The 16475-nt window shown below is 35.6% G+C and overlaps 1 protein-coding gene across 4 annotated transcripts in view; it reads left to right on the top strand.

The window, feature by feature from the left end:
* Positions 1–16475, top strand: part of SCAF4 (SR-related CTD associated factor 4) — a 61004-nt gene that overhangs the window by 19361 nt on the left and 25168 nt on the right. For 2 of the 4 annotated variants that reach the window (XM_060150829.1, XM_060150827.1), the window contains exons 2-13: positions 1693–1776; positions 2682–2726; positions 4453–4614; positions 5773–5908; positions 6235–6374; positions 6993–7169; positions 11610–11821; positions 12176–12284; positions 13708–13872; positions 14405–14490; positions 15171–15361; positions 16294–16394. In XM_060150829.1, the coding sequence (XP_060006812.1) occupies positions 1693–1776; positions 2682–2726; positions 4453–4614; positions 5773–5908; positions 6235–6374; positions 6993–7169; positions 11610–11821; positions 12176–12284; positions 13708–13872; positions 14405–14490; positions 15171–15361; positions 16294–16394 (1608 nt within the window). The remainder of the gene's footprint in view (positions 1–1692; positions 1777–2681; positions 2727–4452; positions 4615–5772; positions 5909–6234; positions 6375–6992; positions 7170–11609; positions 11822–12175; positions 12285–13707; positions 13873–14404; positions 14491–15170; positions 15362–16293; positions 16395–16475) is intronic. The other 2 variants (XM_060150828.1, XM_060150830.1) reach the window with 2 other exon arrangements.

The following is a 16475-nucleotide window of genomic DNA, read 5'->3' as shown; positions in this document are numbered from 1 at the left end:
AATAAACAACTGTCTTAATAACTTTTATAACTTAGAAATGGGCAGAACATGCCCTTTTATAAAATGTGTGCTGTGTATTTCATGCAGTGTTGATATTTTTCAGTTTGTGTTGAAGTTGAAATATTTTAAATCATTTCGTATTTTCTCATTAGTTTTTATAGTTTCAAAGATTACTGTCTCCTTTCTAATTGTTTTTCAATTAGTGAGCTTTTATTCTCAAGGAGAATTTTAATTATGTTGGTAAATAAAATGATAAAGAATGACCTTATTTACTTAATCTCTTTTTTAAAAATGAATTTCTGTGTTAATATCTTTGTGTTTTTCCCATTTTCTGTATCTTAGTATTATTTATGGAAAAATTCTACTTTTCTCTGCTTAGGCAGGGTATGTATCTGGTTCTTATATTGAGTATATCTTTCATTGCGTACTTTTTCTAAAAATTACTGTTACCGTTGTCAGTAGTCCATTGTGTCTGTAGTTTTGAAAAGCTGTGAAAATTCTGTTGCCAGGGAATTTAAGGTATGTTGCTAGGTAGGGCTATTTATTCTGGGAAAGGAGACTTTTGTTCTTTAGGGTAGCCTCTTAGTAGTGGTCTAGTAAAGATGGTCTATGTCTTAGGGGTTCCATATTTGAAATACCAACATTAATTAGAAAGAAATGGAAACATGGTTCATATAAGGTTGATAATGCTCAGGAAGCCCTGAAACTTATTTCAAGATGTATTTTTAGAAGAGTATGTGTGTGTCTATGATTAAAACAAAACAAAAACAAGAATTTAAGAAACTAGATATAAGCTTAATGTCTTTTATCTTTGTAACCCTCTATGGGCTATCATTATATCTTGGTTGGATTTAAACTTCAGGGGGAAGGAGTATGCATGTGTGGTTAAGTCTCCTGTGAGCACCTGATTGCTGGATTTACTGTAGTGAGATTTGTTAAATATGGTGTCATTTTTATTCCTGACTAAATCAAGAAATTGTGAATTCAGGCTTTATAATGGCATGTTAAATTTCTTGCCTGATGTAATACATGTGTTTCTCCAAATGAACGTTAGAATTATTTGAAGTTCTCCAAAATCTCAATGAGGTTTGGAATGAAATATTAAATATTGAGTCACAGTATTGCCATTTTCAGTACAGGAACATGGTGTGTTTGTTTCCATTCAAATCATTTTTGAGTTCTCCAGCAAAGTTTTGTAATTTTTTCTGTTACAGATTTTGTAAATATTTTACCTTTTTCCCCCTCTTTTGCTACTTTTAATATGATTTTTTCCCATTGTATTTTCGAAGTGGTGATGCCAGTATGTAGGAAAGCTCTTGTTTTTCTTTACTAGACGAATTATTAAACTTAGTTCCAAAAATTTATTAGTCTTTTTTTTTTTTTGCGGTACACGGGCCTCTCACTGTTGTGGCCTCTCCCGTTGCGGAGCACAGGCTCCGGATGCGCAGGCTCAGCGGCCATGGCTCAGGGGCCCAGCCGCTCCGTGGCATGTGGGATCTTCCCGGACCGGGGCACGAACCCGTGTCCCCTGCATCGGCAGGTGGACTCTCAACCACTGCACCACCAGGGAAGCCCCCAAAATTTATTATTCTTTTAGTTAATATATTACAAATATATTTGTAGAACTGAAGGATTAACCTCTAATTTTACTTGTAATTAAAACATTTTTTTCCTCTTTTTCTGTTTTTTAAGCTCTTTTCACTTATGGATATGAAGCCTCCCATCTCTCGAGCCAAGATGATTCTCATCACGAAAGCTGCTATTAAAGCTATTAAGGTAAGCGTAAAAGAAATGTATTTAATTTGGAAAATGTTTTTGAAATTTTGAAAATGTTATTGTTAAATGTGAGAATTCATCTTGTGAATTAGTTCAGGCCTGAATCGAAGAACACTCACCAGGTTTTGCTGAAAGTACATAATAATACAGTATGGTGCATCTACGTTGTAACATATTATTTCAAAACCTGTTTTGTTGTTAATATTTTCCCTTTATATTTTTTAGCTTTACTGAGGTATAATTGACAAATTCAGTAATATAATGTAATAGAACACGATTTGATACACATCTACATTGTGAAATGATTACCTCAGTTAAGCCAATTGACACGTCCATCACCTCACATAATTGCCTTTTTGTGTGTGGTGCTAAAAAAAGTTGAACTCATTGAAGTAGAGAGTAGAATGGCAGAGGGTTTTTTGTTTGTTTTGTTTTGTTTTGTTTTCATTTAATTCTTATCATAAATCAGTGGAGTATTAGCTTCATTTTTATTTAAAAACCTTGGACTTCATGAAATTAAATGTCTTACCCAGTCACACCTTGAATAAGTGAGTCTCTTTAAAAACTGCATTATTTAGTTCCAGTTCCATTGTTCTTAGCCCTCTCATAAAGTTCCTTAATAAACTACTTTATGAAGATTCACTGATTAAAAATCTAAGAAAAGGACCTTGTGTTTGGGGGAATTTTTGTAGTTTTCTGTTTTAGTTTGTAGTTTCATTATGATGTGTTAAGATTTTTTCAGTTGTTGACTATGGGTTGACTATGGATTATTTCCCATGTTTTTTCAGTATCATCTTGGGAATTAATTCAAATTGTGCAAATTTCAAGATTTTTAAGTATTTTCTAATTACAAGGAATGTAGAAGTATGTAAACTGGATAATGATTTTCTTTTCATTCTTTTCAGCTTTATAAGCATGTAGTTCAAATAGTGGAAAAGTTCATCAAAAAGGTAACTATCCATTTATTTATTACCTCATTTTAGTTGTGATCAGTATTTGTAATTTACTTTGTAAATAGTAATTTGGATAATTGCTTCTAAAGCCACTCTACAGAAAAGTTGTCACTAGAAGTTCTTTTTAATCACTAGAGTTTTTTTTTTTTTCCTAACAAAACAAAAATTTATAGCAGTACTGTTTGAGCACTTACTATGAGGTAGGATTCAACAACAGTTTCTTCTCTACTGAACAGGACTCTTCCTTGAGCCTGATGTGCTTTCTCTCCCCTTTGCCCTGTCTGCTCTGTTGACATTTAACTCATCTTGGAGTACTTCAAATGAAATCACTTCTTAAAGTTTTTCCAACTTTCCCCTGCTCCCGTCATAATTAAACAGTTTTTCACTTCTACGATTATATGGTGTGATTAGCACACGTCTTTCTCAGTAAAGGACTGAGAACGGAGGCTTACTTAGATATCCTTGTCTTCTCCCCCAACCTGGAGCTATGCCATGTAGTACACTCTAATAAATGTGTGTGGGAGTGTCTCTGGTCCATGGCCATTTAATACTGGCTGTGAGATAGGAGTTAGAGCTCCAACAGACTAAAAAGTATAGTCAATAGAGGTTTTTTTTTTTTTTTGCGGTACGCAGGCCTCTCACTGCTGTGGCCTCTCCCATTGCGGAGCGCAGGCTCCGGACGCGCAGGCCCAGCGGCCATGGCTCACGGGCCCAGCCGCTCCGCGGCATGCGGGATCCTCCCGGACCGGGGCACGAACCCGCGTCCCCTGCATCGGCAGGCGGACTCCCAACCACTGCGCCACCAGGGAAGCCCAATAGAGGTTTTTATAGTAGCAAATCAAAGTACCAGTAAATAAAATGGAAAAACAATTAAAATTACCTATATGCCACCACCCCAGTTATGATGAATATTTACTCATGTTTTAGTATGTACATTTATAAAAGGAAAATGAAGACATAGGCTGATGGATAACCTGCTTTTCCCACGGAATTTATTATAAACATCTGCAAAGTATTCTAACATATGATTGTTTTTCACGATTTACTAAGCCAGTTCCCTATTACTGGCCATTGCACTTCAGTGGCTAGCCTTGTGGAAAAAATTCAGAGGCATCTTAATTGTTTTCCTTAGGAGAAATTTCTAGAAATAGACTTGATGGATCAAATAAGGCTTTACTTTTATTGCTAAATCTTTTGTAAAGGTTGTACCACCAGAAATGTGTGCAGGTGTCTGTCTATTCATTTTACCTTGTCAATTTGAAAGGCCAAAAATGACCTCTCCTTTCAGTTTTTGTTTCTCTGGTACTGTACTTTAATAGAATTGAAATTGATATGTTGTTAAAATGATCTCCTTGATAATTTTAAAAGGTAAAAATTATTTTTTTGAGCAGGATGAATTACAGCAGAGATTTATCCATAATAAGTGGATTTGTATGGAGGTGGCTTAGGGATTGGTAAAGTCATGTTGATTCTGGGAAGTTGTGTGTGGGGAGACAGAGGGATCAGAGAAAAGTGAAATATTGGGGGTCTGAAGTATCAAGAGAATGGCAATTCTGTACAGACCTGTGGGAAATTTGACAAGCTAGCCAGTGAGAACTAAACATTCAAGTAGTTTCTAAATAGAAGTAATTCTTGGATATATAGTTTCATGAAAGTGAGATTAATGGGTGTCAAATTGTGATTTGCTTTTCCTGTATTGAATTTACATCTTTAATCTTTGTAGTGTAAACCAGAATACAAGGTTCCGGGATTATATGTAATCGACTCAATTGTGAGACAGTCTCGTCATCAGTTTGGAACTGATAAAGATGTTTTTGGGCCAAGATTCTCTAAAAACATAACTGCCACATTCCAATATTTGTATCTTTGTCCATCTGAAGATAAGGTAGAGTTTATAATTTTTAAATTAAGCTTGTATTCTTGTTTTGGTTTTGTTTTTGTATCTACTTAAATCTATTTAAATGTATATTAGATATTTAAAGCCTACTGTATTACTAGAAAGATAATCATGAACTTGAAACAAAACCCAGTTTTTTCTATAGTAGTCATATCTGTTTTCTTGGGAAGTCCTTCAGGAATGTTGTACTGTTGAAATATAAAAGGAGCACAGTCTTGCTTTAAGAAGACATTGTTGGAAAGATTTCTTGTGGTTGAATGGTAAAGAAATTCTGCAAGTAGAGGAGAGCAGTGCTTATCTCAGATTGTTGCTTATTCCAAAAGGAAGGGACCAATAATTGATGGCTTTCCCCAGCATATGGAGCTGCTAGAATGTAAATGGTATTCATTAGCAATCAGACTACAGTATTTAATTCCTCACATTTATAGCTAGTTTTACTATGTACTATAAAAAGATAGAAAAACATTATAGACAGAAAACTAGACTCCAGTAGGTGGGAGAAATGCACTGGTAGACTCAGAAAAATGAAGACTGGAGACTACAATAAACGGCATATAAATTTGAGTGTTATGGATTCTGTATATTCTTGAAGGAATGCTCTTGTGGGGAAAATATACAAGAGAAAAGAAGATCATTCCATGAGTAGGAAATAAGAGTTACAACCATGAATAACACGTTTTCTCTGGATCTCCTTCATATTTACTAGTCCACAAAACAATTTACCTAACAATTACAGGCCAATAATTGTCTTAAATATTTTAACTGTTATAGTCATCCCGGGAAATTCTTCACTTCTGTAAGATAAATGGTTGTTTCTTTGTACTCATAAGTAAAATATAATGGAAACTTCAGATACATTTTTAAGTATTATAATGCATTTCTTTTGATCCTCTAGGTTATATTTCTTTTCTCTTTCTTTCTGCCCTTCTGTTTCTTACTCTAGATTGCACTACTGAAGAAAGGTCAGTTAGTGTAGTTTAACCAGGTTGTAATTCTGATGATAGATTTTTTTCTGTTTATGAAAACAGATATAGCATGGAAATATTAGCCTGGGGTGGTTTTTTTTTCCTCCTCTTTTTGTAAGAGGTATAATAAATTATTTATGCAAATATTTATTGTATATTTATGTTTTCTCACACATAACAGAGTAAAATAGTTCGTGTGCTGAACCTTTGGCAAAAAAATGGAGTATTCAAAATTGAAATCATTCAACCGCTTTTGGACATGGCAGCAGGAACCAGTAATGCCGCCCCAGTAACAGAAAATGTTACTAATAATGAAGGTATGGCAGATGTATCTGTGAGCTTAGAAGATGGTATAATTTTTTGTGCATGAAGTGTTTGGAGTCTGTTTATAGTGATGGAAGTTTTCTATAAGAAGGAAACTTGAGTTTACATCTTAGAAGGTATAGTTTTCTTCCCATAATTCTTATTTCTAATAAAAGTATTCAGTGCTTGTTACCGTATAGGCTGTATTACCATAATCTGTATTTTTTACTCTATGTTAAACTGAATGCAGTATTATTTTAGTAAAGAAGCTTAATGGAGATTAAAAGGAATATTTATGAGTTAAAGTTTACCGAGTGCTTAATGATCTTTTCTTTTTTAGGTTCACCTCCACCTCCAGTTAAAGTTTCTTCTGAACCCTCACAAGCCACTACAAACTCCATACCAACTGTACCACAGTTGCCCAGCTCTGATGCTTTTGCTGCTGTGGCCCAACTGTTTCAGACAACTCAAGGTCAACAGGTAAACTGCCTATCCAAAGATTAAATTGTTTGCAGTTAGGTACTGTTGTCAGTTCTTATTTTTCATTCCTAGTTAATGAGCACATTGTGGGGAGGAAATATTTCTACTTTTCAAATAGAAAGGCCTTTACTAGGAAGGGAAGGGATACTACATAGGGATAATAGGGGAAATGTGGGAAACAAGGGAACAGCACACTGAGAAATAGCAGTACCCCTTTGGAGAGAACTGCAGAACCGCTGAGTGGTGGTATTGTTGCTCACAATTCTAGCATTTCCAGATTTCAAAATTATTTGGATTGGTGGAGATGATTTTTTTTACACTTTTTTAGAAAACATATTTACCTTGTTCACAATTCAGTGTATTTTCTCTTTTCTCTGACCATCATTTTCTACTGTTGGGGTATCAGCATACATTTTTAACCTTAAGTGACACATCTTATATCCCTGATACATTCATTCACAATAAACGTAACCATTATTAAAAGGTTGGTTCCTTTTTCCAGTTTACTCTGTGCCTATGCTATTTTGAATCACCATTAAGGTTTTTTTTTAGTAAATTAACTTTTGATACTGTGATTATACTTTATTATGTGGTTTATCAGTCTTCCCATTCTTTAAGCTTCAGCAGATCCTTCAGACTTTTCAACAGCCTCCAAAACCACAGTCTCCCGCCATTGACAATGCTGTGATGGCTCAGGTTCAGGCTATCACAGCTCAGTTAAAGACAGCTCCTACACAACCACCTGAACAAAAAGCTGCTTTCCCCCAACCTGAACAAAAAACTGCATTTGACAAGGTATGCTTCTCTCACATAACCCACCCCATTGTTTACATCACTCAACTTGGAATGTGGAAGTTACCCCTTCTCTAGCTTCTCTGGCTTGTTCATTTTGTTGTTTTGTAATTTGAGGGATTTTCCCCCTCGACATCAAAACATTGATTATTATTCCTGGTTAAAAATCTAATATATACTCATTGCACAATTTTCAATATAAAGGAAAAGTAAACAGTGTAAAGGAAAGTAAACAGGGGAACATTCACCATTAACCCCCATACGTGAAGGTAACTACTGTAACATTTTGCTGTGTATCTTTTCAGAATTAATTTCCTGGATATATGCTTTTCTTTTTTGGTCATTATATATGTGTGTGCATATATAAAAATGTGTGTTTTTAGTATATATATACACATATATATACATACACACTGTTTTTAACTTGCTTGTTTTGATATTAATCCTCTTGTCTCTTTGTTGTTGTTAAGGTTAATAGATGTAAATCTACACATTTACTGAGTGCTTATTAGGAGTATTCCATTACATAGAGACATCACAATTTAGCCATTCCCCTATTGATAGACATTTAAGTTGCTTTCTGTTTTCTGCTGTTAAAAACATTAGTTACCATATCTATAATATGAGGGTTTGGGTTGGTTGAGTGTCTTCCAACTTCTCTGTTGGGCCTTCATTATGTTTAAGGAGCTGCCACTAAGGATATAGATGTGCTGGATATGCCTAGCTTAGAGCTTCCTGTTGAAATGTTAGCCCAGACAACTCCACTCTTGTCTGTTTATGTCATGTCTATTTACTGGATTTATGACTATATACAGTTTCATCTCATTTTACAAGTTGCAGTGCAAAAACCACAAAAGTTTGAAAATCCTAGAACGAAGTATCTTTCAATCATCTCTAAAATTTTTGATTCTTTCTAACATTCTAAGATACAAAACTTTATTGCTGGTAGTCCAAATTAAGAATCCATATGATAATTACTGCTTGTTATTCTAGTACAAAAGAAGTACATGCTTTTAGGGAAAAAATTGCAAATAATACAGAAAGTTCTAAAGTAGAAAGGGAAATCAGTTCCACTCTGCTTTGAACAGAGTTGTGTATGTTCCCATCCATATGTGAACATAAATTGTTATGTATTGTGGTTTTGTTTTTTAGTCTTCTGTGTTGTGTTGTGATTAGGAAAACTCTCTGAACTTGTATTAAAAATTCTCTTTCTTCTAGTAGTTTTATATTTTTGTTTTTCATGTTTGTCTCAATCGAGAACCTATTTTAGAATATGGTTCAAGATAGTTAAATCTTTGTTTTGGAAATAGCCAATTCTCACAATTTTTGTCATACATTTAATTCCCATTTGTTTCTGTGTCTGTCTTTGGACACTGTTCTGTCCCACTAATATCTTTGTTTATTTCTGCAACATAACAGTTTAAACACTTGCAACTTGTATTTCATTTCTAGATGTGTTCTCTGCCCTTACTCTTTTTCAGGCATTCTTTGGCTATTCTTGGGCATATGTGTTAGGGTTCTCCAGAGAAGCAGAACCAGTTATACACAGAGACACACAAAGGGGAGAAAGGGAGGGATTTTCTTTAAGGAATTGGCCCACACAGTTGTTGAGGCTGGCAAATTTGAAATTTGTAGGTCAGAGTGGCAGGCTGGAAATTCAGGTAAGAGTTAATGCTGCAGTCTTGAGTCTGAATTCTGCAAGGCAAGGTTTTCATGTTGCTGTCTTGAGAATGCCTTTTTTGGGAAACCTAAACCTAAGTCCTTGCTCTTAAGGCCTTTGATTGGTTGAGGCACAACCACATTATAGAGTGTATTTCTTTATTCATAGTCTACTAATTTAAATGTTAATCACTTTTTTTTCCCTTGCTGCACCATGCAGCTTATGGGACCTTAGTACCCAACTAGGGATTGAACCCAGGCCCTGAGAACACAGAGCCCTAACCACTGGACCGCCAGGGAATTCCCAATGTTTTCTTTGTTTTGTTTTGTTTGTTTGTTTTTGGCCATGCACATGTGGTTTGTGGGGATCCCCGACCACGGATTGAACCTGGGCCCATGGCAGTGAAAGGGCAGGTCCCAACCATTGGACCACCAGGGAATAATTCCCTGTTAATCACATTTTTAAAATACCTTCACAGCAACATCTATATTAATTCTCCCGTTGCAGAGCACAGGCTCCGGACACGCAGGCTCAGTGGCCATGGCTCACAGGCCCAGCCGCTCCGCGGCACGTGGGATCTTCCCGGTCCGGGGCACCAGCAGGCGGACTCTCAACCACTGCGCCACCAGGGAAGCCCTATATTAATCTTTGACCAAACAACTGGGCACCATAACCTGGCCAAGTTAACACATATAATTGATCATCACAGCATACTTTACCAGATGAACTTTAGCATAAATTTTTATGAATTTATAGGTTAATTTAACAAGTACTGATAATTTCTTACACAGAATCTCAATTTATTAGATTTTTAATATGTCATACATTTCTTGTGTCATTTATTCTTAGATGTTTACTCATTTTTCATGTTTAGTGTTTCATAACACTTTCGTTTAGTTAATAATGCCATACAGGAAAACTACTGATTTTTATTTTATGTTGTAAATTATCATGGTATTAGAAGCTTAGTTTTCTAGTTGTTCTCTTAGATTTTCTAGGCTACTAAATTTGACTTTTCCCATTCAACATCTAGGCCTGTTTCTTTTTCTTTTCTTACTGTTCTGGTGGCTAGGACTTCCAAAAAAGAAATGTTGAGTAATAGCAGTGCTACTGACATGCTTGTTTTGTTGTTAATTTGAATTACAACTAATTCCTCTAGTGTTTTATCTTAAGTGGGTTGGCCAATGTTTGTTAGTTATATTAAGTTTAGAAAAAGGAATTCTGTGCTTTTCCTTTGACTGTAAAGGTCTATTTTAAGCTAGTCAGACAGCTGACTGGGAACAGTTTTTCTATTTTGGCTGCTTCATAGATCTTCAGTTTCCTAAAAAGCAACAGAAATGTCTTTAGATAGTAGAGATCTCAGTTTAATTTTTTAATTGCTTCAAATCTTCTCCCAAGCAATAGGTATAAATCGTAAAACTTTAAGGAACATGTGTATATGCGATAAACTGCAAAGATCATAGGCTTTGTGGTTTTTTTGTAGACAGTTTAGACCCAGGTTTTAATTTTGGCTCCTGTCATTGACTCTATCTTGATGTTGAGTTAGTATTCACTGTGTACCACTGTAGAAGAGCTATGGTAGTACCTATATTTTTTTATTGCCATGAGGGTTAAGTAAGCTAACGTGTGTAAAGCAGCAAGGTGCCTGGGCCATGTTAGATCGCTCTGTTATAAGAACTTTTAGTCACGTGGCCTAGAATTATGAAGAAAGAAACAGAAGTGTTGTCCAAGAAGGGGACTTCCTTTCCTAATTTAAAAATCTGTTGTCCAATAAAGTAGAACCAGAATTTCCAGGCAGAACTATCACAGAACAATACAAATTTAGGAATTTGAGGTTGGAAATCCATGAGCAGGAAGGGCACAGCCTGAGAGAAATGACAGCCTTGTTGGATGCCAGAGACTGAGGGCTTTGAGGTAGAAAAGACCATTGTCCACATCCTAATTGTACATGTATTAACTGTACAGTCTTGGTCATGTTTCTTAATTACCCGAGCCTTAGTCTCCTTGTCTGTAAGAAGAAGAAGCTATATGTACGTTGTATGTTTCTTTTGATGATGAAATATTGTGTATAATCTATCAAAACACAGTAGTGGTTGCATTACTTTCATTCCTTCTTTTCTGAGTAAATGTAACCATATTTTTAAACAGCTCTTCTTCTAGACACGTGATCCTGTGAAGTGCACTGATTGGTTTTTTTGATTTTTTGTTTTTTTTTTAATGAAAGTTTCTGGTAATCTAAGGTGGGTTGTGACGTTTTAAGAAAGAAGCAAGTGCACAGGTAGACTTTGCAGCCCTGTCTGTGCCATTCTCTTTTATTTTTCATATTCTCGATCAAGCGGCATATGGACATTTTTCTGTAGGCATTTATAAGGATTGGATAAGATGGTCTTTCTTTCTGTACATTTTACAAAGCCGACTGAAAATGTGTACCCATTTTCATATGTGCAAAGTTCCAAAAGTTTTTAGTCTAGGAAAATGAATGGGTAAAGTCTTTCTATCACTAAATTAGTTATAAAATCATATAGAAAATAGTCAAAAAGAAAACACTGTACTTAGAATTGGGGAAGAAAAACAGAATTCTTTAAAGTGTCTTTTCAAAATGGCATTTGTGTAAAAATTGTCTGTGAACTAGGGTCCTAAGAGGCATGTGGGAAGGTGAAATTGTACATGACAGCATTGCGGGATTATAGATGGTGGTAAATATCTGTTTTTATAAAGTTTTTTGTTCAGTGAATCACAGTCTGAATTTTAAAATGGAAAATTGACATACACACCTATTCCAGAAGCTACTTGATAGATTTGATTACGATGATGAGCCGGAAGCTGTGGAAGAATCGAAGAAGGAAGATGCTGCGGCCGCTGCTGCCGCCGCCGCCGCCGCTGCCGCCGCCGCCGCCGCCACCACAGCACCTGCTGCTGCTGTTGCGCCCCCTGCATCTGCTGCTGCTGTACCTTCTGTTGCTGCGACTGCTGCTTCTCCTCCACAGGCACCCTTGTGAGTTGCTTTCTTTTGATTCCTCAGCAGATAGAGATTTGGTAGTCATAATAAGGCATAATGCAAGTAACAGTTAATAACGAAATCATTTTTCATATAGTCTTCTAAAATTCTTTTTTTAAATTGTGGTATTTGGAGTTTTCTTCTGAATGGAGAGGAGATCCTGTCAGATTTACAATTAAAAATGACTTTTGGGGAAAATGCTGTGTTTAAGTTAATACAGGCAAATATATGATTCAGTAAAGTGTTGATTATTAATAACTCCTGAACAGCATTCTTTAAGTTTCTGTAGTATAAATGTGGCTAAGATTCATGTGTTTTCGAATGGGTGAAAAGACTACTCATCTTTTTTAGTGGATTTCCTGGAGATGGCATGCAGCAACCAGCATATACCCAGCACCAAAACATGGATCAGTTTCAACCTCGAATGATGGCAATACAGCAGGATCCAGTGCACCATCAGGTAGAGGCATTTTTCTTATAGCTGAGTTTTAATAACTGAAGATCTATTCATTAGAGCATATGGGTTGCACTTCCCAGTACTTAGCTGTGTGCATGGCTAAATACTATAGCTACAGTAAAAGCTGTTGAGTACATAACTGATTTGAGTTGCTTTTGCTTTAATTAAAACAAGGATGCTAAACATTACATGCTGATAATTTAATAGGCATTTTTGTTTAAATAATTTAGAGAGAGATTGTGGTTCTATTTCAGGGAACTGGCCTGTTTAGTTATACAGCTATTTCCCTTGTGAGAAGCCTTTTTTCTTTTTTTTTTTTTTTTTTTTTTTTTTTGCGGTACGCGGGCCTCTCACCGTTGTGGCCTCTCCCGTTGCGGATCACAGGCTCCGGACATGCAGGCTCAGCGGCCATGGCTCACGGGCCCAGCTGCTCCGCGGCATGTGGGATCCTCCCGCACCGGGGCACGAACCCGTCTCCCCTGCATTGGCAGGCGGACTCTCAACCACTGCGCCACCAGGGAAGCCCAGTAAAGTATTTTTTAATTAAAGTATATATGTTGATTTTTTAAGACATAATGCTATTGCACACTTAATAAACTACAGTATAGTGTAAACATAACTTTTACATGCTCTGGAAAACCAAAAAATTCATGTGACTTGCTTTATTGCAATATTCGCTTTATTACAGTGGCCTGGAATCGAATCTGAGATGTGCCTGTATTTGGTCATATGAAATTGATATTGTGATTTTAATGACTTGCTGAGGAATGAAGTTTGAAAAATATTTTATAAGCCTGTTTAAAATACAAAGAAAGCCTATGAACTTATTTCCAGATGTTTAACAATTGCTGAAAGTTTATTAATAATTTAGAAAGAATATTTTGTGATACTATAATGGCATTACAATTATACTTTTAATTCTATTAGCGTTGGAATGTCACATGTAGAAAATTGTTACATTGTGGCATAATTACTCTCATTATTATGATATTTGAAACCCTAAATATCAAACCCTAAGTATTATGTATTCAACCCTAGGCATGTTGGTTGAAACTCCCCTTGGCGTAAAATGTTTAAAATATACCTAGAAGTCAATTCTTCTAGCCACTTTTCCTCCCCCCAAAGCTTAATTGCCTTTACAGTTGAAGAGAGACAGTTTGCAATACAGAGTACCTTTGAGTTTAAGTTCAGTCTGTCACATTGCTTCCTCATATAAATGAAGTTATGTTTTTAAATTATAAAAGCAGATCATGTATTCATAATTTTAAAACGAGTTGTAGGATTTTTACCCTGTATTCTTGGATATATAACAATTCTTTGAATAGAGATTGTACCAATAGGAATTGTCAGTCATGGTTCCGTGTTCAAGGTTTTTTTTTTTAATTACTTAAAGTCTGCTTGTACAATTTGTTTTAAAAAACAAAAGGTTCCACTTCCTCCTAATGGACAGATGCCAGGATTTGGCCTTCTTCCTACACCTCCATTTCCTCCCATGGCTCAGTCTGTGATTCCTCCAACTCCACCCGTGCAGCAGCCTTTCCAAACTTCCTTTCAGGCACAAAGTGAACCACTTACACAAAAGGCACATCAGGTAAAACTTCATTCTCAGATTGTTGATTATCTGTATGGTTCCCTTGATTTATAAATAGATTGCTGCCTGTTGGCTTGTTACCTTCCATTTTGAATATGAAGAAAGACTATTACTTCGGGCACAGATTTGCCCTCTCTGTGAGCGAAGTTTTTCATTTGGAAAGTGGACATAATAATACTACAAATTTCCATACGGTTTGTGAGGATTGAGATAGAGTATAGAATGTTTAAACAGTGCCTAATTCACTGCTTTAGGTGATGGTTGGTAAACACAGTATGTAACTTTTACGAAATAATTTCCAGAAGTAGATCAGTATTTCTTCTAATCTTGTAAACCATATAAAAAAAACTTTTCCCACTCATGGCCAGTCATTATTAAACTAGTAATTTGGTCTCAAGTAACCAAAAGAGAACTTTCAGGGCAAGAGATTTGTAATTTAGCATTTTTTAGATTTTTGTCCCGTTTTTTTCTATTTATAATTGCCACTTTCTCTTTTAATGATGGGTTTTGTGTTTTGTTTTTCTTTTTAAAGGAAATGGAAGTAGAACAACCTTGTATTCAAGAGGTTAAGCGGCACATGTCCGATAACAGAAAGTCAAGATCTAGATCAGCATCCAGGTAGTTTATAGAAAATGTTAATCCAAATCTGTATGTTTTAGGAGTGATAGAATTTAAAATCTAGTTGGATTGTTTTCAGATGCCCAGGACTAATAAAATAACACTTGGTATGTTTGTATGCATGTGTGGATTGGGGGTAGGAGAAGTATTAATTTTAAAAAATTAAGTCATCTTAACCCACATATTTTCCCTTTGAGTTGCTTTAATGCCTATTTACAGATATACATAGAATCATAAGATTTATGTATTCAGAGTTCTTTTACCAATTTATCAACCCAAAAAAGTGGAAAGAGAATAAGTAATACTGTAATCGGATTACATGTTTTAATTCCCACAGAAAAGACTTTACTGAGAAGATAGAGAATAGTAGTCAGTATATCTCAATGATGACATTAGCTTCTTCACTATAAAGATGTCATGTAGTATAGTACCAGAGGTATCAAAGATGGGAGGTACTTTTATAAGTTAGCATCTTTATTTATCTCATTTATCATATATTTGTGCTTTCTAACTTTGAGCATATTAAAAATCTTTAAAATGAATTCCCTGCTGTCAAATTCTTACATACCCAAACATTAAATTACCTAGTTGTATTTTTTCTTTTTCAGATTAACACGTGCTTACATTTTCTTTTTTACCACCATGTGTTAATCCATTCTCCCTCGTTCTGAAAATATTAGGTCACCAAAAAGGAGACGATCTCGATCTGGTTCTAGAACTCGAAGGTCTCGTCATCGACGTTCTCGATCTCGGTCCAGAGATAGACGCCGACATTCTCCTAGATCTCGATCCCAAGAAAGAAGGGATCGGGAAAAAGAAAGAGAGCGCCGACAAAAAGGCCTTCCTCAAATCAAACCAGAAACTGCTAGTGGTACGTGAACGTTTATATTCAAATTTCCTGCATTTTTTTTCATGTCATGAGTTTAAAATGTTTTATAACTGTTAGCAGAATACCACTTTATGAGGTCTTACTCATTTGTGCTTTGGCATATACCCTTGGATTTGCCTTTGTACATTAAGCCAGCTGTAAAGCAGCAATGAGGAGCGAACCAAACTAATGATGAGGAAGTGTGTCTTGAATCGAATGTATGAAATAGAGTCATTAACTAGTTCTCCTACACATGGTGGAAAGGTGGGGTTTTTTCCCCCTAGAATAACTAGTGCCCTCTTTTATAAAGATTTATGATTTACAGAATGTACTAGCTTACATTATCTCCTAAATTTCATGATGTGTTTAGAATATGTTTAATAAGGTGTGCTAGACATATTCTTGATACAACTCTAGCTATTAATGAAATTTTAATTTATAGTATAACTAGGGCATATATAAAACTTCTGACTCTGCAAGGCTTATTACCGAGGGCACAACATGAAACAAAACTCATATACTCTCGACAGTTGGAAAGGAACAGCTACATGCAGTGAACAAAAGCACTGAATTGGTTGGTGATCAAGATAGTTGGGATCAAGTCTTAGCTCTTGTGTTCACTTGCCAAGGGCGATCTTGGGCAAAATACTGCTTCTCTGGCCCTAGTTTACGTAGATGAAATCTTCAGATGTGTCTTCAAAAAGACCAATTTTTTTTACCAACTCATAGGTGTACCTTTCACTATCCTGGTTCCATTTCTGGAAGTACTACCACAACTTTCTAGAATTTTTTAAATGTATATGGGGTTTTCTACTTAAACTTGTGGTATCTTAATGTAACTCATGCATATCTTCTTTAATGATTTTTTTCATGTAAAGTACAGTGCTGTTCATTATCGAATGTGTATATTTTTATGATTATAATTTTATTTTAAGTTTGTAGTACTACACTCTGGGTGGGACAGCTGGACAAAAGGACTACTCAGCAGGATGTTGCCAGTCTCTTAGAAGAGTTTGGTCCAATTGAATCAATTAATGTGAGTATTTATTAAATCACTTAATGACAGTAGATAGATGTGACTAATGTTACTCTATGAAATTAAGGACTTGAAACCTAA

The sequence above is a fragment of the Lagenorhynchus albirostris genome, chromosome 5, assembly GCF_949774975.1.
Source record: "Lagenorhynchus albirostris chromosome 5, mLagAlb1.1, whole genome shotgun sequence".
Taxonomy (NCBI): Eukaryota; Metazoa; Chordata; class Mammalia; order Artiodactyla; family Delphinidae; genus Lagenorhynchus; species Lagenorhynchus albirostris.
The sequence above is the reverse complement of the archived record's forward strand: the minus strand, read 5'-3'. Positions and strand labels throughout refer to the sequence as shown.